At 38.3% G+C, this 25,433-nt stretch overlaps 1 protein-coding gene across 4 annotated transcripts in view; it reads right to left on the minus strand.

The window, feature by feature from the left end:
* Positions 1-3,339: 3,339 nt before the first annotated feature.
* Positions 3,340-25,433, minus strand: part of NAMPT (nicotinamide phosphoribosyltransferase) — a 29,651-nt gene continuing 7,557 nt past the window's right edge. Inside the window, exons 1-13 of one of the 4 annotated variants that reach the window (XM_048936759.1) lie at positions 23,430-24,876; positions 22,854-22,945; positions 22,337-22,493; positions 21,018-21,121; positions 18,445-18,573; positions 17,825-17,983; positions 17,332-17,468; positions 15,055-15,280; positions 13,846-13,965; positions 10,582-10,599; positions 8,361-8,501; positions 8,085-8,219; positions 3,340-6,233 (exon numbers count right to left, since the gene is read on the minus strand). In XM_048936759.1, coding sequence (XP_048792716.1) covers positions 6,120-6,233; positions 8,085-8,219; positions 8,361-8,501; positions 10,582-10,599; positions 13,846-13,965; positions 15,055-15,280; positions 17,332-17,468; positions 17,825-17,983; positions 18,445-18,573; positions 21,018-21,121; positions 22,337-22,493; positions 22,854-22,945; positions 23,430-23,451 — 1,554 coding nt within the window. In that variant the 5' untranslated portion in view covers positions 23,452-24,876 and the 3' untranslated portion in view covers positions 3,340-6,119. Of the gene's footprint in view, positions 6,234-8,084; positions 8,220-8,360; positions 8,502-10,581; positions 10,600-13,845; positions 13,966-15,054; positions 15,281-17,331; positions 17,469-17,824; positions 17,984-18,444; positions 18,574-21,017; positions 21,122-22,336; positions 22,494-22,853; positions 22,946-23,429; positions 24,877-25,433 lie in introns of those variants that run through there. The other 3 variants (XM_048936770.1, XM_048936778.1, XM_048936783.1) reach the window with 3 other exon arrangements.

Below are 25,433 nucleotides of genomic sequence, written 5' to 3' on the forward strand. Positions count from 1 at the left end.
ATTATTTACCATCATATCACGACCTGCAAAGTCACTTCCATGCTCTTCTCATGCTGGTTTACAGCATACCATATATTCAGAGACTGTATGTGTCAAAGTGCCTTTGGGCTGGATCCCCTTGTAGCATGGGAGAAACTAACAAATCTCTTTCCACATCTTCCCCAGTTCCATACAGGCTGTATTGATCAGGGATGGAACATGAACATGCTTTCTTACACAGGTAGAAACAGAGGCCCACCAAAAATGCAATTATCTTTTGCTCCAGGGATCAGGATGGCAGCAGGACACACATTTCATATAGTGTGATGTACTTCCACAGTGGATACAAGACTCAGCATTGCAACCTGTGAACACTTGAGGACTTTGCCTTGCTGTTCTGCATGCAGTGCAGCCTCATTGTCTGATGGGTTCTGCCATGAGCGCAAAGCCTCTGGAGTCTGGCTGAGACGGGTGAGTTAAGAAGCAGCTGCAGAAATCAAGCTAAGTGAGCATTCAGCTACACTGTTGTAGTCCCTACAAGGATTATAACTGTATGTTTTGACATACGGCATCACTGCATGTATAGTTTTCAAGAAAACAAATACTCTCAGCTTTGCCAGACCCAGGTCTTCATTAGCATGTTCATGACCCTAAGTCAGGACATGAAAGGCTGCACAGGGACAGCTTTCTTTTCTGGTTTCACTGTGTTAATCTATTTGCTTTGGTCTGAAGGTGTGGTGTAAAGATTGCGAAACTTTGTATGGAGGTGAAATCTTTCTTTTATCTTGTGCAGATTTATTGATGCAATAAAAACAGGTAATGGTCTTCAAGCAACAGTGCTGCAGGTGAAGCTGCAAAAAAAGACAGCATGGGATGAATGGCAGCTTTAATGAAGTTTGTCATTGGCATTCGGCTTAACAAGTTGCTATAAGCCTTGAAAAATGGATTAAGGCTAAACTGGTGCACATTAACAGACCACTGCTTTGTTATCACAGGGACGCGGCCACACTCCGCTTCGGTTGAACAGCCTCAATGCTTTGCAGTAGATTATAGGATAGACTTGAACCAGCTCAGCTGAGACAGAAATCACAGGGAGGCACCCTCACCAGAGGGAGATTAGCTGTCAAGCTCTGACCCTTCTGTGATTTACGGACATATCCCTACCCAAAGCCATTTAACCCACAGTTTATCCTCTTAAATTGCAGGAAAGGCCACCCTTCTGGCACCAAAAACCAAGCTGCAATTCCTTATGCATAAACCAGGTAGCATCTTTTGAATCATGGAAAATTCCCTGAAAGGGAAGTGTGCTCACTGCTGTCACTTCAATCAGCTGAGGAAATTGCATCACGGTGACCCTTGGAAAACAGCTTTCCTCTTTTCCCTTTTGCAGAAAAGGGAAGGAAGTTCAAGACTGATATTCTTCACTTTCTCTTAGAATAAAAGAAAGCCTTGCAAGGCTTAGAGTTCTCTCAATTCACCTGACACGAGAGTAATATTTTTATTAATCTCTTGCTGATAGGAATACTCAGTCATCATAAAATAAGTTTCCTTGTCATAGAATCATAGAATCTGTAGAGTTGGAAGGGACCTTTAAGGATCTTGTAGTCCAACTCCCCTGCAATGAACAGGGACACCACAAGCAAAGTGCCAAGAACTGGACCATCAAAACTCCCAGTATTCATCAATGAAACATAAGAAAATACACACAGTTAAGTATACAGACCGATTAAAGTATGCTTGTGTAATTGCATGTAGAGATCCAGAAACCACGCTGTTTCAGATACAATCCCAATTGCTAAAGTTGTACAGCCCAAATGTTCTGACTTTTTTTCTCAGATGTAAACCAGCAATGAAGTTCTGCTACTGCCCTCCTCCTTGGAAGATTTGCAGGAAAGGGAAAAACAAACATTGCTGGAGATGCGATAGGCTCTTTCCTCCTGCTCCAGCCACGAGTGGGATAGAGAACTTCAGTCCTGAATCTAGGAAACTTCATCATAAATCGAAAAGCTTAAAAAATGTATTTAAAAAGCAGTTATGAGTAACCAGATAAAGAGCTGTAAGGAAATGCTACAAAGTACGTTACTTGAGAAGAGTTCTATGGCCTTCACTCCCAAATCCTTTTAATTGCTCTGCGTTGTCTTACAGCAGAAACCAGCAAAAATAACACTACAGGAAAGGAACTTTTGGAGGAGCTCTATGGCTGCACGTTTTTCATCTCTTCCCATAAGAAGAAGCATTTTAGATAAATGCAGCGAGTAGTTTTAAATCATTAACAAGGCTGGCTGTGCTATCAGTAAGAAGAGGATAAAATGAACATGATACCTGCAGAACAGTAGTGCTTTCACTAAGCGTGACTTTACAGAGCATCTTTAATGTCAGTGTTTCCATACTTCTGACGGCCAGGTTCTTCAGGAGGCACTATGGTGTTCCCCACATAACTTGCCTTTGTCTGTCACATTTAAGCCATGGGGATCACCTTGCACTAAGCTGCTCACCAGCTTCAAAGCAGGTGCGTGCCTACAGGATGCTGTTGGGAGTCTCATGGACAAGCAGAAGTATGCAGTGTTGCATAGAGATACAACTACCATTAATTAAATATCAGCAAGGCCCTTGCTGCAGGCTATAGGTGCCCTTTCCTGTATTCCAGTGTGATGGGAAGGGAAAAGCAACAAATAAAAAGAAATAATCTTTACACTTGTATTACAGATTGCATTTAAGGGACATTTTGTCATTTGAAGTTTTGTAGAAACTAACAGTGCAATTACTTCCAATTATGAAAACCCCATTCAAAGGGACTGGAGCTATTCGCTCCACTAAGAGATATTTTCAATAGATACCAAAACATTTTCACATGGCCATGTGAAAATTAAATAATCAGTCTGTATTTGAGGAAGGATTACGTGAAGTGTAGACAGTGGATAAGACCTTATAGCGAGTCCAATCACAAGTGCCCCATCTTCCCCATCCCTGGAGGCATTCAAGGCCCAGCTGGATGTGGCTCTGGGCAGCCTGGTCTGGTGGTTGGCGACCTGCACATAGCAGGGGGGTTGAAACTAGATGATCATTGAGATCCTTTTCAACCCAGGCCATTCTACAACTCTATGCTCTTTAAGCAGAACACACACAATGGTGAACCACAGATACACTCACACTCTGCAAGAAAAATACTGAGAAGGAAGGAGAGTTCAGTTTTCCTTCTCTTCTTTAGAGCAGAGTTGACCACGAACTGCACGGCAGCTGTCAGATCAGTTCGACAGCAGACCGTGACAGCACAGCTATGCTCCCATCTGTTTGGCAACAAAGAGCACATGAATGAAGTCTGATGCCCAACATCACAACTTTAAGACACAGGCAAATGGCTCTTATTTTCACTGCCAGAACTAAACTTTATTTCCATGTGTATTACATACTGGTATTTGATGCCAAGTACATTAGAATTACTTTAACAGAGGATTTAAGTGAGGAATATTTATTCTCACTGAACAGGTTAAGAAGGAATGTAAAAACCTACAGGAAAAAGAAAATGTTTCAACTTAGTTTTGATTTTGGCAATCCAAACAGTTAAGTACTCTTCTATTCTCTCCTCCCATCCTTTAAAGTAGGAAAAAAACATCTTTTCATAATCATGCAGCTCAAGAAAAATAGTTTTATAAAATCCATTTCTTATGCTAAATATGGTTACAAATAAGGTATTAACACAAAACTCCCAGTTCCTATTTTTAAATACAAATACTGTGTTATATTATGAAATGGGGATAATTAAAATATATCGATGACTACAAATCTAGTAATTTAAAGCAAGCTTAAACATGCTGTTTGCTTTTATGTGGAAGAATTAGGATACTGTATGGTTTAAGCACTGCAGTAACTTCTGTCAACTCCTTGATGCCCAAAACGACAAACCGTCAAACAGAGAAACACGTATTTGGGTCTGAATAGCACCGGGTGTTTTTCTCCCCAAGTCCCCTCTTTTGAAATATATCAGCAACCACCAAGATGAGTGACATGACAACTTCCAAGGGTGACGTGCACACACACACAATTTGATCTAAGACTCCAACGAGCAAGCTACATTTGAGACAACACTGACAAATACTGATGCACATTGTGATACAAAAGAAAACAGTGCTTCCACAGCATATCCTCAGTTCCCAAATACAAAAATATCAGTTATGGGTAGTTAATAGTTATCAAAATTTTTATTGGTACAGAATGAAAGCAGCATTTCTTTTTTTTAAACTGTACATCATAAAATTCCCTAGTGTGGAGGAGCAAAATAGGCTGTGTACTATTTACCTGCTATTGGTACTAAGTCCAGATTTAAATCCCTTCTTGGCCAAATACAAACAGTATCACTAATAGCAAAGGGAAGGCAGTTCCTCAGTGTGAAAGGTCAGCATTTAAAATTTTACTAAAGCGCTATTTTTGAAACAATACATCACTTAAATGTATAATTACATACACTAACAGTGGAAAACAAGTTTTCATGAACAAGAACTATTGAGACCGGGCATAAATATCTTAACCACAAACCCTAGAGAGATTCTGAATGCTTTGATGTGGCCCTTTTTGGTGAGAGAATAAAAACAATGAAGTATGGCTTTTCAATCTTCCTTTAAATGCATGTTTCGTATAACTTTTGTAGGCTTAAATTATTTCAGAGGACCTCGAACATTTTCCTTTAATGTCATTTCCTAATTAGAAGCATTAATTATATAGTATGTGAACTCATTGATCATTAAAATACAGCAGCCATTTGCTTTTGCTGTTGTGTTTGCATGTTTGTTTAAGTAAGGGAGGTATTCCTTCTGTAGCGAGAGCCAGCCTACAGTACTAACGTTTCAGAGGTTACTACATAGCTTCTCAAATGAAATCCTCAACAGTTTTGTTTTCCAGCAGATATTTAAATCAGGCATATGCAGAGAGCTCATACAATCAAGTGCAGACAGTTCAGAAATCTCTCAAGCACTGCTTACAGTTACCCTCTGCAGAATGAGAGCCCCTCCTCACCCCAGTGAGATGGGGGAGGAGGGGAAACAGCTCTGCCATTCGTGTAGGAGTTTGGCTAGCATAAAGTTTTATTAAAGTTGTTAACAAAAATAGTTAAACATTTTTTACAATTTAACATCCAGTCTGACAAAAGGCAAATCAATGAAAAAAATACAAAAAAGTAAAAAAGTGCACTACCGAGTCCAGTATTCTGCTTTAAAGTCATGTCACTTACAGTATATGAAAAATAAACCCAGAAGTGTAATTACTTTAAAATACACCGCTTCCATATTTCAATATTTTACACATATATTCTATAGTGGAAGAGGAGATCTCTTAAAAACTTTACTATTAAAATATTGAGGTGCATATGCCAAGTGGGACAGACTTGGCAAGTTCAGTTGCAGTAGAGAATCCTTTCAAATTTGGCATTCCATTTACATACCTCACTGTGCCAGCAAGGCCTGTAAGTACCTAAACCTTCTAAAAAGAACAGTAACTTTCTTTGATGCAGATTAACTAATACAGACAACTACAAGAAACGGTGAGGTCAGCAATTCTAAAGGATCTTAAGGAGATACAAGTCCTGATTTAGTCGTCAAATGGTACAATGTCACAACAAACTTTAAGGCCGTGTTTTATTTGCTGATTAATGGACAAAAGGCAATGGATTCCCCCCCCACCAAATATTTTCTTGAAAGTCTGTGCTCATAAAAATCATGAAAAGTTGGAAAGACTTACTTATTGAAACTTTAAATATATTTTACACAATCTTGTTTGTACAAAAATACAAGTTAAATATAAACATAAAGCAATCATGATAATTTTATGTAAATCCATTTTGTGATATTCTGTTATATATAAAAAAGTTCAGCTCTGTCTCATTTGTGAAAAGATCAATACCAGATTGAATCACTACTGGCAAAGGGCCCTAAAAAGCACACTTTAGCATTAAATATGTTTTACAATGTAAGTACCATTTCCTGATTTTATCTTTTCTAAAGGCTGGCAAAAGATAGGGCAGTATGTCCATAAACCAACAAATAATTTGGCTACAATGTCATAAAACACAAACACACAAATCTGTACAGTAAATCCAGTAGCTATGCAGTACATACTTGTTACACACATACACAGACGTGGAATGAAACTTAGTGAGACGCTGTTTCTAGTTCACTGTTCTTCAGCCTGGCATTTTGTCTTACTTCATCAAATGAATATGACTTCGTTACTTTCCCATTCTTAAATACCGTATGAAGGAGATCCTGCAAGAAACACCACCGATTTAGCAACGGTCAGTGCACAAACAATACAGCTTACACAAATTACACAGAAACTCAAATGCAAGGACCCAAATCAAAACTGATGAGACTAGAGCTCGTGCCTGCCATCACACCCGATCTTTTCACCTTCTGTCTCTCATTGCCACACAGAAGAAAGGATTTAAGTTACCCTACACACAGACAGAAGTTCAGTGCTGAGTAGTCCCTGAAGTAAGCTGTCCACACGTGGCTAAAGACAGAACAACATAAGATAAATAGACTCTGCTAGATTAGCTAGGAGAGGAGGCACCAACCAAATGTTATGTACAATTTAACTGCAGAGATTCAGATGAAGTCTTTGTTTTCTATACACAACTATGAAAGATATCTTTCTTGACAGTCAGTCTCCTTTGCATAAAAATTCTGTAATACAGCACATCGAGAAGTGCTCACAAACAGCACACTGAAAGCAACAGGCAGAGCTTTGTGCAGAAAAGTCAGCAAAAAGCAACGTCAGGCAGCTGCTATGCCTGCAGACCTATCACATAGACCCATGGCTTTAGGGAAGCAGGGCCTGCAAGAGTGCATCTCCCCATCATTTCCCAGGGAGCCACAGAACCTGCACCACACATACAGCCCTGTCCAACATCCCATTACAGAAAACATCTTTATGTTATGACAGAAATGAAGGAACCATATACTGTCTTATTTCAGGCCCCAAGTCTTATGACTGAGTTGAAGAGATTTCTTAACTCTCTTAACAGAGATTCTTACTATTATCTAATCTAGACCTCCCCTCTTTTAGTTTAAAACCATTATCACTTGTCCTATCATCATACTTTCAGACAGAGAGTCGGTTTCTTAGGTCTTAGCATCCACTGCATGTTATCTATGGAGATTGTCTGCTTTCTGTGTTTACATTTCTCAGAGATGTCAGTTTTATGATCATCGTTGCATAAAAACTTTGTGCCTAATAGTATTCCTATGCCTTGTAGCACAGAAATGTGTCTCCAAGTACCAGAAAACACAAGAATCTTCCAGCTTTTAATGGCTGAAGTACAATTTGATAGCTTGCTTATTTTCAAACCTCTTAATTCAGGAAGAGACACGCAGTTAAACAGTTTAGTGCTCATACAATGAAAAATTAAAGAGATTTCCAGCTGAAAGCCTGGAGACTGGCCTAAAAAGCATGTTTATTTTACTGAAATAGCACTTAATTTTGTGATTGCAAAAAATTAACAAGGAAACTGAATTTGTGGATTAATTTACATCTTTGAAAACTGGGAAACCCCAGGCACAGAACATTAACACCTGAAGGAACTGTTTTACAAATCTCAAATTGGAAAGCAAATATAAGTTCAATAAAAATCTACCCTTCTCCCCCTTCACCTCAGGATGTTACTTGAATTGCAGAGCATGGCTCATACAGAAGTACTTGGCTAGCATAACATTCTCACAGAATATCTCAAGTGGGAAAGGATCCAGAAGGATCAGTGTCTTGCCCTCTAGACCTTTCACCATCTTTGTTGTCCCCTTTTGGAGGTTCTCCAATAGCTTTATATCCTTCTAATATTCTATTACATTAAGATAAACTAGTTTTGGGAAAAAAAACAGTATCTCTTGTTTCTGAACAGAGGTGGATAACTGTACAATCTGGACATTCTAACAACATCCTAACATTTTACTGGTACTGAATTTTGCACTGGAGATGCTTCTGAAGTACTGAGGACAGAAGTTGAACTAATTAAAAATATAAACTATTAAAAATATAATTTCACAGTTTGTTTTCAATTAACTTTCTTTCCAGTCTACTTCTGCATGAAGAACAATGTAATAAGCCTTGAAAATTCATACCTGCCCATACTCTTCAAGATCTCCCTTTCCTTCTTCAAGTGTCACAAAATCTCCAGCAGGTGTCCTGTGCAAAGACAGTCGGCCTTTCTTTGACCTTTTGTTTGGATCAGCTACCGGATCCTTGAAGACATTTACCTAAAATCAAAAGTACACTGGGCTTTGTTGGAGTTGCGTACCTTGCGTAGATGGCAGTAATCTAACAGGAGGTATGAAAAAGTTTGTCAAGTGGGGAGGCCCTGGCTGAAAACATGATGGTAGAAGTAGTATAAGACATACCCCAAGACCGTTGGTTACCACGTAGCTACATTTGAAGGAACAGTTTAAGAGATCTCTAGTTAGCTTCTGCAACAAAGCTCCACCAGATCCAAAGGCGATATTTTCAATACTCCATTTATTCTTCTTCATTCCCTCCACAATCTAATAGAAAAAGAAAATTATGTTAGAATATGTTCTTAGCCATGCTATTTTTCCATCAAAATAACACACTACTTAAACAAGATGCTTTTTACAAACAATTGAACCAACTAACATTCAGTTTCCAGGAGACATACGTAACAATCCTGTCAATACTTGGCATGCAGCAGTCCACTTAAAATTTAAAAATCACAGTGTCTAGAATTAAGAGTAGCAATCTAGAAATGGAAATACATAAAGCTACTAAGAACGTTTTGGCACCTTCTCAGGCAGATACAAATTAATGTGAACTGCACTGGTATCAATAAGTCAACTTAAAGCTTACTACAGCATTCCCCTCATCCCATTCTACCTATACAAACATGACATCCCCTAGCCTAGAGTCATGGGTGCTAGTTTAGTCACACTCATAAATGGCCAAGATTTGTTTCCCTTGTTACCCCTACGTAAGGCTAAAAAGGTAATGACAGCCCCACTAAGAATGTTTGATCTCATATCTCCTAAATGTTTCACTAATAGAAGTACAAGTGAAAGCTTCAGATCCAAAGGCAACATTTTCAATACTTCATTTATTTTTCTTCATTCCTTCCACAATCTAATAGAAAAAGAAAATTATGACAGAATATGCTCTTCGGGCATGCTATTTTTCCATCAAAATGGAAATAGCATGGAAATGGAAAATGGTTAAATAGCAAAGACCCATCCATCCAGATAAAAGGAAGCTGAGGAACAGAACGGAAGGATATAACCTATGGGCAACAGTGCAGTTTCAGAAACCAATATCCTGAGAAATCTGGTGATTTTTTGTGCACCAAAAAGAAATTCCACAGTAACAGATAATACCACTGTTCCAGGAGATGCTGATGTGAAGTCATTTCTTTTAGAGACAGCTAAGGTAAAATGAAGCTTTCCAAAGGAAGGGAGCGGGGGTGGAAAGAAGTGACAACTTTCATATAGTAGTAAATAGATAGCTAATGTAAACAGAGTATATTTATCCATTTTGTTCCATGTAGGCTGTCTCAATGGATACCCAATGTTACCAAGGCCCTTTGGGCTGCCAGGGCACACTGCCGGCTCGTGTTTAACTTGCCATCAGCCAGAATCCCCAGATCCTAACTACAAGAGGGACTAACTACAAGAAAACAAAAAACAAAACAAAACAAAACAAGCCAACGGAAACCCACCTATGAGCATTTGCACTTGCTTTCAGAGACCTAGATATGAGAGAATATTTTGAATAATCTTCCACAAGATATTTAACAGAGATTTATTCCACAGAGATCTTTCAATAGGCTTTCCTCAATCTAACAGTAGCTGCTTACTCAGCCTCATCCAAGGTAGCAAGTAGAAGGACTCTCAGGCCCCACTCCCATGACCTTTGCCTAGGGAAGGAACCCTTCAAAAACTCTGTGTCTTGAGTAAACAGTGCCTGTGGATGCAGAAATCCTGTGCAATTTAGTAGTAGTTACCTCATCATTCTCAACAGCAACCCTGTACAAAAAGAATGTGTATTTTCAGGTGATTAGGTTCTCCTGGAAGCAGTTTTGAAAGGAGTATCCATAAAGGACAAAGGGTTTAAGATCATTACAGTGCAAATACAATTCTTCCTGATGCATTTCAGAAGCTACGTACACGACAAAGAAAGGATAATAAAGAGAACTTTCAATATCCTCTCATCATGCATAATACCCAGTAAGACAGAAAGAAACTAGCCTTGACTCACAGATAAGGACTCTGCTTATTTACTGCTGTTTTTTGATAAGGCAAATGTTGGTAAACCCCACCTGGACTCTGATCCAGTTCTATCCTTCTGTTCTGAAGCCTTCCAGAGGAAAAAACAATAGAGAACAATAGAACAGTTCTGGTGTTAAGGTTTTGACCACCTCCTGCTGACCATTATGAGCATGATTAACAATTATGACTCCAGGTTAGAGGATTTTCTTCCTTTATAACCATTTAAAGACATCTGGAAATTGAATGTTCAAAAGGAAGTCCTTTGAGAGTGTAGTATATTGTGGAGTTAGCAGATTGGAATGATTTTTAAAGTGAAAATACTAGAAGAAAGTCAGAAAAGGTTCCTTACCTGTTCTACCAGCATTCCCTATTAAAACAAAGAATTTTAAAATCCAGTTTATACTGAGTTGTTTTCTATATTTTTCTTTCAGCTAGTTAAAAAGTTCTGATCTGCAATTACTCATTTTAGCTTTCCTCTTACACCCATTACTCTCACTAGATCCATAACTGGTCATGCCTAGAATCTAAGGCTGATATTGAATAATTAGAATGATCACTTCCATAGGGTGAAAAAAAGACAGCCACAACAGTGCATTTGTTTATGTAAACTCCTTTTTAACAAGTATGAATTATATTTCAAAATTTTTTTTGTTTAAATAGCAAGCTATTATCCATTCTTTCACAAGTCAGCATAGTAACCTTGGTTTTGCTGACATAGAAGGAAAGAAAAATCCATGAAATTTTAAACATGACTAAAATAGGCTGCAAGCTTGTGGTCTTTTTGCTCCAACGTAACGTGCTGCTGCCAAATTAGAAGCGTTGCTTTCCTCCTTTTCTGCTTCCCCCAGCTCAAGACAACAGTTTCTATTTCTCTTGTATTGTGCCAGTGATTATTAACCTGTTTTATAGGACAATTTCATTCACTACAAAAACAGAAAAATTGATTCCTTTCAGCCAAGTTAGTTTGCTGCTACATTACGGCATAAATTAGTTCAGTGGTCAGCAGTTCAACAATCAAAGCTGATGTGAGGTGCACAGCAAGATTACAGTTAGACAAGATGAGAAGGTGGCCAGTAAGCAGCAGTGAGTTATACCTATTCTGTGAGCCCCACGGAATTGGACCTTTTATCCACTTCTACACATTACAGGTAAGACTTTCCTCACAGTCAGCAACAGTTTGAGGAAAATATCAGCAAAGAATTGCTCCTTCTGCCTTTTATCCTCTCCCATTAGCTACTGGAATTATTTTTCTGCTCTATTATAGAACTCTGAGAGCAGTGCATTTTATCCTTTAACATAAGTAACTTTAATAATGGTTTTGGTATTCCCAGAGACTGGCTGAGGTTAGCAGGGAATTCTGATTCCATCTGGCCCAGCCCGTCCAAGCAGGGAGGCTCGGAGCAGGGTGCCCAGGCGGCTTTGGAAGACCGCTAAGGAGGCTCCACAGCGTCTGGGTAACCTGCGCCGGGGCTCCATCACTGCACAGTAAAGAAATGCTTCCTGGAGCTCAGACACAACTTCCTGTGCTCCACATTGTGCCCACTGCCTCTTGTCCCGTCACTGGGCACCACTGAACAGCACGGCCCTGCTTTTTTCACACTCTCCCTTCAGTATTTATAAAATCGATGAGATCCCCCTCAGCTTCCCCTTCTCCAAGCTGAACAGATCCATCTCTGTCCCTCCTCATATGAGAGGTGCTCATGTCCCCAATAACATTTTATCTGAATGCAACCAATGCTCTATGAGCTTATTACCTCTTAGAACTTTGTCAAGTATAATTGACAAAATGAAAACTGAGTTCCTACAAGAAATAATGGTCCAACATTTTTTCATTCAGATTTTCATGAGTCTGTGACACATGTACATATGTTGCCTAACAATAGCACCAAGTTGTATTTAAGTTCTGTTTTAAAGCCACTGAGAACAGTAAGCTTATTTATCAAGCCTCTTCCCTTAGAATCTAACCATAAGACTTATTTCTCATGCCTTGCTTCCTTAAGAACATTAGCATGGATTATTCTCGCAAAGCTACAGGAATAAAATTTGCTTTCAAGGCTATGGGGAGCAGGAACAAAACTGTGGTGTATGACTGTACTATCAGCAAACAACCTCAGTGTGAACTCTATTTTGAGTGACAAACATCTCAGAGTTCCACGGTTGAGGTTAACATGATGCATACATGTTAAATACACAGATGTTTCCTAACAGAGTTGAAGTTTCAAGCCAGCTAATAAGAATCTGAAGATGTATCAACCTAAGATAAGCATCAAAATTAATTTTATTGGATTTAAGTTTGTCCAACATATTTCTGGTTTTGAACTGTTACAGTTAAAGATGAAAAATGCAGAACAAACCTTATGAAGTCAAGTCTACCTCCTCTTACTTATCCTCCTTATCTACATTATGTTAACTAGAATCTCCTTCTAGCAAATAGCAATGAAGTTTTAACTAGCTTCTAATGCAGCAACCACTAAATAACTAGATTTTTTGTCTTGCTGAAAGGGCACTTCAGTGTCATTTCTCAAAGACTATGTATATTTACCAGATTCAGGCATCAATGATCCAACATGGTCACTCTGACTCAGACCACAGCCTAATCTGTGTTCATTTGGGCTTTCAACAATCCTTACTCCATTAGTCACCAAACCAATGGACTCCTTAACCTCCCCTTACCTTTGTTTTTAACAAGTCACCTTTAAAATCCACACCTTCAAAATTCCAAGTACAAACACTCATCAGAGCACACATAACTAATGAACCCAACCAGTTAATTACTATTATTGCTGTAGCACAGCAATCACGCAGCATGCTTTAGCTGTCAATGAGAGGACCAAACACTGTGTCATGGTTCTGTTTTTATGGTTTCAGTATTCCACATCAAAACATCATGTTGTGTACGGGGCATTAAAGTGTCACTGCCCCAATCCCAGGTACCTATCCCTGTACATTACAGCAGTCACGGGATCTGGCCCTTCCGGGTGGGGGGGGCGCTCTCTTGCTGCCTTGCAGTGGGTGCTGGAGGGTGCTTTCCTAGCCGTTCCAAGCTGTTCAGGTTTGAATCGGTTCCGGGAACTCTCTCTCTCTCACCTTGTCTGATTTATTAATCTCAATTTCAATTAAATTGTATATATTGTGTTATCTTGTATTCCAATATTATAGTAAAATAAGTTTTCCTCCATAGATTGTTGCCGCTGTTCTTTTCCTCCCTTCCTTCCTTCCCATTTTTGTGGGACTGGGGTGGGGGGGGAGGGCAGAGGCCTGTCGCCCCTGTCACGGACATAGATTGATCTGGTCAACTCCGTGACACACTGCCAGATTTTTATCTGAATAAGGTTTGACAGCAGGACAAAAGCAAACAAAAACGAGACAGCGTGAGCAGAAGGGTTACAACACTAAGGTTAGGATATGCCTTTTAGCTATTTATCCATCTTAATTATTCTCTGTGAGGTTTTAACAAACGTGTTTTACACAAGAGGATATCACAGCCAGTGTCTGGGACAAAGGGCAGGGAGGGGTCAGTAGCAAAGCTGCAACACCTAACTAGTCATAACAGATTCCAGATTAAATAGCAACATGGCCAGTACCACCCTGACATGTGAACAAGATCTCTCACCTCTTGCAACGTGTTGATATCCACGCCATCCCCTTGAATAACTCTGAGATAGGGTGGCAGCAATTTGTAGCCTTTAGAGTTCTCTGTGATGGGAAACTTCTTCCCTAAGATCTCCAAGACCTATGGAAAATAAGGTTCAAAATAAAAGTAAGAAAGTAAAAAAACAAATATATCTACCATAGGCACACAAACAAAACTCACACCAGCCATTGTGGCAGAAGCCATTAGCTCAAAGCAGTCATTGACCATGAAGCTTTTATAAACACGTATCCAAAAGCTAATCCAATCCATGCTTCCCTTCCTTCTCTCTTTGGTTGCTGTCATTTATTGCTATTCAGATGTCATCTGACATTTTTTTTTTTAAAATCACCTTTAAGATGGCAAAGGAGGCTTTCAGTTCTCTACAATTTTCTTAGCCAGCACTAACTTAAATGCAACTCTTCAGATGGGATTTTTCTTACTTACTATGATGAAGATAATTCAAAGTTCCTATTTGTGATATGTCACTTGCCCAGAAGAAAAAAGTGTTAAAGCTGCATGGATTTGAGAGAATACCAGTATCCCCAGAGTCTTCCAAATGTAGTAAAACAGTGTGGATAGCTACTCAAATTCAGAGGTACCAACAGCTTTTATTATTTTAAAACTTCAACCATTTCTGCATACAACTAGACAGCCAGAAGTAATTTTCAACTTAAAGTTCATTTGTCATTGACTTACATACAATTCTTACATATATACAAGTCCCATACAGGAAGAGAGAAGGGTGTTTAACTCGTATTTACACCTTAAAATGGTAAATTATTCTAATACAGGACTCCAAGATACCTAATACTGGAGGAAAGAAGTCTTACCTGCTTGGCATTTGTATTAATACAAATAAAAAGAGGGAAATAAATAATTTTTTTTTTTTTTTTTTTTTTTTAACTAAGTGATGAATCTTTCTAACATCATTAGAAGAGCAACACTGGTAACTGTTACAAAAGCTTCAAGAAACGGTATGCAAGAATGCATTTAATGAAAACAACGAAGCAATTTAGGCTGCAAAGGAGTTGCCGTATCTATATGTAAATGAGATACAAGTTCAGATTTTTCATAGGTATGCTTTTCAAGGCACACTAAGCTAGAACATTATGTTTACTGGCCAGCCAATCATTACAAAACAAACAATTGTCCTTCCTAATCTCATATATAGAGTACTTAAAGCATTACCTTTAAAACAGTGTCAAGGGGATTCCCAGAATCTGGTCTAATAATAAGTGGTGCCTCTGGACTTCGGCCTTCAATTATATGCCTTAAGTCGTCACCCCATATTTTTTCACAAGCATTGTAAATGTCGTAGCTGTCACTAACCACAGATACAGGCACTGAAGAAAACTGTGTCACTATGTGTTTAAAAGCATCTTTTTCGTGATCCTTCCCCCAAGCTGTTATGGTACTGTGAAGTCAATTGAAAAAAGAAAACGCATTAGAGCAGCATTTGTGTTAAACCACACGTTCTGCATTTCCTAACAGAAATAAATCAAGATAAGAATAGGCAGTGTGATTACAGGACAGCACAAATTACGTTCTTATGTGCTCTGCCTTGCGTGGATAGCAAATGTACTAACAGCAGCACAGATTCATCTCTGGTAGCTTAGACAAACACTGGATATGTAAAGCTTCTTTAACCTGTAACTTAGTTTTACTTATTTACTCTCTGTATTTGTGAGAGTTTCTCTTAGATCTGAAATGCAAACAATTAAGGAATTATAAATGCAAGAACAGACCATCTGCTCTGGAACTTCAGACTATCAAATGGGAAGTAGAGAATTAGCAGCATAAATTAGAAGAATCTTAACACTTTTTTTTAACATTTTATTTTGGATAACAATTTAAAACCACTAAGATCCCTATCACAAAGCTTCTTCCAGAAGAACCTCAGAGCTTTACCCTTGGTACAAGGGTACAGGCAAGCACATGAAACAGAGTTGCTAAAAGAAGGAGTAAGTTACTGCATGCCAGCTGATCAGCAGACTCCATCTGTATGTGGCTGGCACAGCTTACATCAATAACTTGTGTGTGAACAGATAAAACACTTGTATAAAACATAGGTGTGCAGTAAGAAATAACTTGCATTGCAATTTTTCCCCAAAAATGCTAGCGTTAACTTTTAAGTGGACGAGCCCTGGCTCACAGGACCAAAGAGAGAAAACAAAATTACTTTCCAGGAGGCTGGGGCACCCACAGGAACAACACCTGGTGGTGGTGTGCCAGAAGGAAGCACCACACACAGCACCACCTCGGATTGGAAGCTGGGGAACAGCAGAACAATTCTGGAGAAATCCAGGTCTTTTGCAAAGAGCCACTTCGTGAACCAGCTTGAAAACAGAGACTGGTCTGCATTAGGCAGCACACACTCAAACAAAAGACAGTTTAAGACAAAGTATGCTCTCACACTACCCACTTCTGCACACTGTGCAAAAGATGCTTCCATGTGTTTTCTGTCATTATACAGAATTTTACAGTCACTTGCTCCATTGTTTGTTTGTTTTTTAAATCAATTGTGGGGTTAAGCCAAGAGATGTGCCAGGCAAATTTTGTTACTTCTATATCAAATAGCAGTTCTAGAACAGCATTACAGCAAGGATCCAGGAAGTGAAATGAAACAAAGTACCTTTAAAGCTGATCGCTACCCTATTAGAACTATTCCTGTAACCTTTTCTGTTATCTTTCTTGCAATTCTGAATGAAAGCTTCTATTCAAAAGAGCTATATTTTGTACTAGCTAAGAAAAAAAAAAGAGGTCTTTCCTTCCTTTGTGCTCATTTCAGTATGCAGATGTACAAGTAATACCCAAAGATGTGCACTCAGTCTTGACTCTGTAGAAGATTCCAATATCAAAGCAGAGATCTTAAACAGGCATTTCAGATGAACTCCTTACTCTCAAATTCATTCACAACAAATAGAGGATTATACTATTGGCTGAATCTGTTATGTTGATAGGAAACTTTAGAATAAGGAAAATAGAGTGGGAAAGTTGTACCTCATATAGTTTTTCATTTTATTTTAAACAAAATTGTAAATGTGAAGTTCATAACACACATCCTCAGTATCTTTTTCTTGTAAGCTTACAGGTTCCATTTTAAAAATAATCATGTACATTTAGAATCATATAATGCTGTGAGTTAGAAGGGACCCACCACCAGGATCATCAGCTACTTCACTCTGTTGGGAAGTTTATAGTTTAAAAACACCTGCAGTTAAAAACAACCACACCACTGTTGAGCCCCTAGAATGTACAGAGGTGTCAGTACAGAACTTTAGCTTCGTCATCTGCATCAGTCAAATACAGCATGGAATAAATGAAACAGCTTAAGATGAAGTGAAGCTTCCACTTTTCCTTTAAAGTGGAAAAAAACCAAACACACGTTCCTAGATATAAAGATGAGTAAGTTTAACAAAATGTACTGTTTCCTATTAAAAAAAAATTAATTGCCAAAAATCCTACCTGTGTTCAGCAGCTGGAACAGAATATCCTGGAACTGGATCTTTTGTTCCATAGTACTTCTTAATTAATGCAATTCCAGCTACAGTGTCTGTTCCTTTGAAGTTCACCAAATGAGCTGAAGCTCCTATTCCTGCAGTCTGAAAAAAGATGCAGCTCTCAGTTGCCAGGCCAAATATAGAAGCTTAAAATCAGTTACTGGCTAGCACCGATTTGAAACAGCAGAACTCTGACTTGGTTCCTCTTTTACTAATGCACTCTTCATGCATTTACAGCAATGACAATTTCCAAGGTGAAGGAAGCTCTCCCAGTCTAATTCTTAGAGTTCAGGCACACTCCACGCATCCAGATCCACTCCCTCCACATAAGTCCAAACACAGCACTCTATGAACTCACAATTTCACCCTTGCACACAGTTACCACTGTTAACAAATACACACTGCTGTCCACCATGATTGAGATCAAACTTCCCAGATTATTAGAAAAGCTGTATTACCTCTTGTGAAGAAACTCCCCTGTAGCCAAAGTCATGCAGTTTATACTCCAGTCCCTCCAAGCTGCCAGAAGTCTCCAGCAAATATTTGGCCAAAATCTTTTTCTGCTCTCTAGAATTTGTAGCCACTGTGATTGGATACCACGACTGAACAAGAATAGTCTGAAGCAAAAACCCAAACCATTATTAGGCACGCAGTGAGTGAGAATTTTTGAATCCTAAGTAAACATTTGCTCAGATACAAAAGGGCTATTTATTTTCATCACCCATTCAGAAAGCCTCCAACAGTTTACTTTAGGTTAAAGTAATTAGTCTTCATAATACCTTTATAAGGCAGGGTAATACCAGCGATCTCAAGAGTTACTGCTCCCAAGCTATGGACATACACGATTCCCTTCCTCCTCTTTCCCTTACAAAGGAACTACTGCTATAAAATTATTACAATCGCTTGCCAGGTAGGGAGGAAAGGTCTACGTATGAGTACTAAAGAAAGAATCAAGGCTTGTTTGAAGCAGAAAATGAAAGCTGTCACAGACTTCCCTTAAGACAATATGGGATTCAACCCTTAATTTAAGTGCATTAATTTTTATTTAGAAAAAAATATGCTGCTTTCCAAGACTGACCTCAATCCAATTTGTGAGCCAGTAGCATTCCGGATCTGTGTTTTCTACTGTGAAGAGAACATTTCCTCTGGGAATGACAGAGCCCTCGGGAACAGCTTTTATTTCTATAGGAAGATGGCCATCATATTTCTATGTGGGAAAGAACAATGTCATTAGGCAACAGGAAGGATACATATTACTTCTCTTACTTGATTGCAGATAATAATCAGTCTGTGAGTTTTCTGACTAAGCCTCTTCATCAAATGAAACGAAGGTTTTCAGTTGCATTCCTTGTGCAAATTGAGACAAAAGGGTTTAAATATTACCTAAAAATACATAGACTCATAGAAATAAGAAATACTAGGTATTCATTTTTCTTCAGTGTTTTTGATCTGAAGAAAAAAAGTTTAGCTGCTATCTAAGCCTTCAAAAAGCTGTAGTAGTTTTGCTCAGTGCAGATTAGAATCTACTAGAACCTATTTGAAAGAACATTTTATCACCTCAAATATTCACTAAACACAAAATCCAGTTTTGAAGTATCATTCTTCTGTCAAATTCAGTCTTTCATCCCTGAAAGACTGAATATTCTATGGAATATCCCTTTCACAAGAAGTCGTGCTCAGTAGCTCCAGAACAGTAATTATAACTTTCTGAAACAACATTGCCAGATAAACCAACAACACTTAAAACATTTGGAACATCAATACTTTTTGACAAAAAGCTTCATATGAGATATTACTTCTTTAAAGGCAACAAAAATTGCATAACTTCAGAGAAATTACAGAGATTCTTAACTGCTATCAATACATATCTCCAGTGCCCAAAACACATTTACAAAAATCCCCTACACATTGCAGTTAAGGTTTCTTCTGAAATGCACTACGCTGTAGCTAATTGCATTCATGTGCCACACAGGTTGGGGTTCTTCAGACTTGGAGATGATTGTGCTAGTTTAATAAATAAAAGACCTTCCAAAAGGCTCAAAAATATTCAATAATGATTCTATGAAGATGGAAGTATAATTAAAAGGAAAAAAAGGCCCAGGAGATTTGAAAGTCCCTTAAGTGTTCATTTTATCCATGAGAAGCAATAAGGTCATATCACAACAGTATAGTATCATCATTTTTGGATGTTTTAGGTAGTAAGCTTCTCCTTTGTAATAATGTGTCTTCCCAGCAAACACTGAGTACATCTGGTACGTATTTTAGACAAAATGCATAATATTTTTCCTCTACACTTTACTTAGCATAAGAAATTAGATAACAGAGCCAGAAAGCAAGCAGTGGTAGGTTTATAGAGGTATAAAAAGCAGAAGGATCTCAGTGTGCACATAAGGGCATAAAGCACACAAAGGGAACATACTCTTCCAGGTCGACAGACATTCACATCTAAGATTAAAAAAGGGGAAATCATATTTGTTTTTCTATGAACTGTTTTGGCAAGAAAACCTGAGCAATGATAAACAATGTTCACAGGGGGCATGTGGAATGGCTGCTTTAACTAAGCCAAAAGCACTGAAATGGGATTAGTTAAGTGTTAAAACTCAGTGTGGACAGACACGCCGCATAACAAGTTCAATTCAGTTTAGCGAAAGCAGGATCAGGATTACTTTAAATACATGAGAGAGCAGTCCACAAGTATAATGTAGCTTAAATAAGAATACAGTTCGAATTCACATCTGTAGTTATTTCAAAAGTGGATAAGGCTTCTATGAATCAATCTGCATTAAGTATCTCTTCGTGAACAGTGGTTCTCCTGCACACCTTGTGGCTCAGCCTTGCTGCTAGATGACATCCAGATATATATATATATCTCCAGATTACCAACAGATGCCACCATACAATGCATTCAGTCAGGGTATCGATAGGATAATAAACCTAAGGAGCTAAAAATTGTTTCCAAGGGTCAAATGCCATTCATTAGAATTCATAGTACTTAACTCATCCACAGTGATTAGAATAGCTCTGAAGAATGCTATTACTCTGAATATGGACAGAGATGTTTGCAATTACTTGAAGATGGACATATATACAAACAAAAAAGAAAGAGTATAAAATGTGGAAAGACTTGGAGGGATTTATGTCTCAAGTCTTGTATTTCATAATAGATTTGAACTGAAGCATCTCTGAAAAAACTTGGGAAACAATTGAACAAAACACATTTACACATTTTCTGGAACTATTTACACATGCAAAACAAGTTGTAATGCTTCCTGCATTAGAACTACAACAGCTATGATTGATTAGTTACAGACAGCAGTACAGATGATGCAACCAACCACTAGGCACCAAATTATGAACGGAGAACTCATCAACAAGCCCCTGTTTACTCTAACCTGGCTGATAGCAGCCGTAAGTCCTTATCTCCTGCTAAGCCATGTCTATCATCCAAAAGGATGGACATTGCTTTTCTCTTACAATTATATGATCATTCTTTGACAGTTACCAATCCCTGTACACTGTACATAAAAAGCTACACTTACCCACTCTTCGCTATTATGGCTAAAATATCTTGGTCTAAAGAGACTGCCGTATCTATTTTATTGTTGACTCAGAAATCCTTTCTTATCTTGTATTATTTTCATTAAGTTTTACCTCCAGAATATAGTTCCATCCCTTCTCATTGAAGACATCATCTTGAAAGTGCTCCCTATACACTTCTTTGGCTTCCTTGATTTTTTCTTTGGTCACCACTTTACCTGTGGTTTCAGAAACAAATGAAAGCTTAGAAAATAAGTAACAAGAGGTTTAGATACAGAAGACTTACTTTGCTTGGAAAAAAAACAAAAAAAACAAAACACGGAGAACACATCACATGCAGTATAGTAGCTTGTTTAAACCAAATTTAATTTATCATGTAGATTATGAAGCTCGTGAAGCACAAAATAGACTTCTGGTCTGCAGGAGGCTCAAGGACAATTTCAGATCTTTTGTCTTTTATGATAGCTAATAAGTCATCATGAGTTTTGTTTATCACTGGAATAGTATAGCAATTATGAAACTCAACACGCTCAACAAGACACAGCCTGCCTAGCACAAGTCTCCAGCTATACTGCTCCAGGAGAATCCCTGTGGAGACACCTTAAAGAAAAAAAAAAAATCAGTCTCTGATTAATTACTTCTGTGATAGAAGCAGACAAACTAACTGATTACTTGAGTAAGCACTGCTACTGCTTTAGGACTAACTGTCTATTTGCAATGTTAGAGAACAATCCCAAGATTGCTAGAGAAAAGAAGTAAGATTATTAAGTGCTTTGATTTTAGTTTAATTCCAACACGTGGCAGAGATATTTATGGATTCTGGATAATGCAAAAGCATGCAAACTGCATGGCTACAGTTTTCGTTCTAAAGCTTGGCAAGTGCAATTTGCATGGTCAGAAAAGGTGATATTTGCACAATGCAAAAAAAAAAAAAAAGAAAAAAGAAAAAAAGAAAAATCTTAAAATACCACCACAGAATTTTCAAATGTTACTCTTAAGATCAGCCAGCATTGAAAACAAGTTCACACGCAGCTGCTGTATTAAATAACCTGAGCAACAAGGGAAACATAAGGGAAATTAAAGTTACTACCTTACATAGCAAATACAGATTAAAACGTGCATTCAAAAATGTGAAATGGATCTTCTTGTGATTTTGTGAAGCTTGTTTCGTTTCCATTCAATTTCAAGGTGGGGAAGGAACACCTCTTCATTTCTAATAATTCACTGTCATAAAGAAAAGTAGTAGGATGGTTCCTGAAGTTAGAAGTCAGTATCACTTTATTGGGGTGGTCACCTCAATTTCAGAATCACATAAATATGTACCAACCAAGATAATCTGCAATTGTTTAAACCATAAGATTGCAGTAAGGCTTGGGAAAAATTAAGGTATTTATATTTACAGGTATATTTTTATTGGAATTTGAGATAGTTACCTTTCAAGTATTTATTCAGAATGTACTGCAAACCGTAAAAAACAGTTTCTTCATACTTCACTTTCCGTAACTTGGAATTTTCAGTCTTCTTCTCACGACATTCAAAGTAGGAATATACTTTGCTTGTATTAGGTGGATATTGCTTGTAGTGTGTAACCTGCATTAAGAAAGACGTCAGTAAGTGCTTGAAACAACACTATAACGCACAAGAGAAATCAAAAGTCATTGGGCAGAGCTCTACCTTCGTTAGAGCTTACAGTCACTCCAATTCTTCTGACCTATTCCTCCATTAACACCCTACACAGTAAGCCCTTAGGGGATGTCCCCTCCTGTATTTTTCTTAGATTTTCAGTTCAGAAGTCTGTATCCCTTATCTTACTTTCTTTGTTTCTGCAACAAGACTTTTGTTCCCCCAGTACCCTTCATGGTCAACTCTTCCACTGCCCCCACAACTTCGCTTTGATTAACTGGGGAAGTTTTCATTGCTTGGGTTTTAGGAGCAGCACTGAGCACTCACCTGCCCAACCAGTTTTCTCTCCACCACACTTTGCTTCCTGCAGCTACCCGGCTTGGCCACAAAGTTGTCTGCCACTTCCAACCCAGAGGTATCTGCTTGCATTTAATTGAAGGGTTAAGGCTGTAGTCATGTAGTTCAAGTGAAAGCCATTCAGGCTCAAGAAGGCACTGACAGTGGCATTTACCCCAGTGTCTTGTTCACCATGTCCAGAGAGGATTTCCCAAACCCACATTGCGTTAATGACAGCTCACAAGCCTGTTACTGTTGGGAATGCTGTTAGAAGAGTTGCCTGAAGTTTGTACCTGCTCACAACCTCTCATCCTTCAGCAGTCAAGCACCACCACGCAACAAAATCTGAAAAGGTGCTAAAGGCACATCCAAATTTTTCTCAAAGGCCCTTATTTAACCACAAGATTAAGTGTAACTTAATTGCTGCTGCTACTTGCCTCAAATAATCTTTAAAAGTGTCATTTCCAATACCACAAGAATCCAGGAAAGGAGTAGCTGAACATTTCTCTTGTCTTTCTAAACTGCACCTTTGACACATTCAAAACAAAGCATCTGAGTTCCCATTACCTGTATTGCTAAAGCTGTACATTAAGAACTTTAAAAACAGTGGGTTCTTTTCCTCTCAAATGTCACTTCTATTTAGTAGTTCACTCAGCTTGAATAATCAACTAGACTGTGCAATTGCATTTTCTGGTTCTTCTATTGCAGCAGTTGTGTTTGGGTTTCCAATGCTGCAAGGAACAGTCAAATAAACGAAAAGGTCAATTTATAGATCTTTCCATTATCTTCACTTGTATGAAGTTTCCAAGGCCAATCAAATAAAATCCAAGCTTGTAATGGCAAGCTATCTGCCTTCATTTCAAACAAAGCACTGCTGAGCAGACATCAACGGAGCACAACCTATTCTGCTCCAATTCCACAGCCACTCCAAAGGGAGAACTACCAACTAGTTCTTAGACTCAGTTCTAGCTATCAGAAACATCTCACTCCATGAACTGTGACATACGTGTCCCCAGCTCTAGGCAGAACTTCCAAAAAAGTAACAATGCCAGCTGATACAGTTCTGTTCACACATAAACACACAAACACAAAGCCCACCACCACAAAGCCTCCTATGGAGCATTCTGAAGAAAATATCACGTTCTTCTGACTAATGGGAGTGTGAATGTACACACAGCTCCCTTACAAAAAAAATTATTAAATGGTCTCAGAGGAAAACATAACAAATCAGAAGGATCATTTACTTCAACAGAGAGCAGAACTCCTTGCTTCACGCTGTTACCACACAAGTTACTGTGACTGTATGAGAAGTTTTGGTCTTTTCTGTGACCATGCAAGGGACCGGACTTTAAGCTGGAACTTCATTTTATCATATTGCTTCAGAACACTGTCTGACTTTGTTTTCATTCTTCACCCTGCTGGGATGCTACAGCTTTGTGATTTCAGAGTGAGCACTCAGCACAGAGCTGACAAATGAAGACATATATGGCAGACACTCCAAGAACAATTCCCAAAAGAGCACCTGAATTCCTGGAATGTGCTCTGGAACAAAACAATGTAATGCCGTTGTTTTATCCACAACAATTCAAGCAAGGCACTACATCCATGTGAGAATGTATACTTAAGTCTCTAATAAAGTTTAATTACCCAAGTTACTAAGACAGGCAGGTATTTGCAGTTAACATTTGCCTTATAATGAAAGCTTGCATGATCTCCCGCTACTGTCTTTGAAACAACCTCTGGCTTCAGTCATTTAAAGACATCTCCTCCAGCCAGACATTTTTGTCTATCAAATGAGTTACAGGTCCCAGGTTAACTTATGGAGCACAGTGCACACACTGAGTTGGTGCCACCTTCTCCTGATGCATTTAAACACTTTTTCATAGAGTCTTCCCATTCTAGCTCTGGTTTGAAGCATAACTGCAGAACAGGGTGCTCAGGCAGTACGTGAGCAGAACCTGAGGGCTGAAAGCCAACTGGAAAGCCAACAGCTAGAAGTATCCTTTATGCAGCACACCTGGGGAGACTGCTCCTCCAGACTACCTTGCAACAGTTTCAGCCAAAGAAAAAAAAAACAAAACAGAGAGAAAACAAACCAAGAAAAATAATAATAAAAAAAACAAAAAAAAAAAAAAAAAAAAAACACCCAAATGCATATCCATCAAATATGCAGGTTCTGCTATTTTTTGTAACTTTAGATTAGACCTCAAACTGAAAACATATAGCTGTTACTGTCCACAAAAATATTATTTCTAAGGATGCAAATTTAAGTTTAAGTTAAAATTAAGTTTGAATGAAATTGATACATTTATAAATTAAACTTCACCAAGTACTTGACAGAGATAATTTGTTTTACAAGTTATAAATGTAAGATGTAGTTCTATTCCTCACATATTAGAATCCATTTAAACAGTAAAAAAAAAACCAAACTGCCTCCCTCACAATTAAGTTACTTCACACCTAACCAGTCTTTGTGATTTTGAATAATTTGGGCTGCCTTTAATATCCCACGAAGCCACGGGTTTCCTCTATAAAACCAGAGCACCCACTGGGTGCCCACAAGGCTCCCAT

This window comes from Lagopus muta, chromosome 1 (assembly GCF_023343835.1).
Source record: "Lagopus muta isolate bLagMut1 chromosome 1, bLagMut1 primary, whole genome shotgun sequence".
NCBI classification, from domain to species: domain Eukaryota; kingdom Metazoa; phylum Chordata; class Aves; order Galliformes; family Phasianidae; genus Lagopus; species Lagopus muta.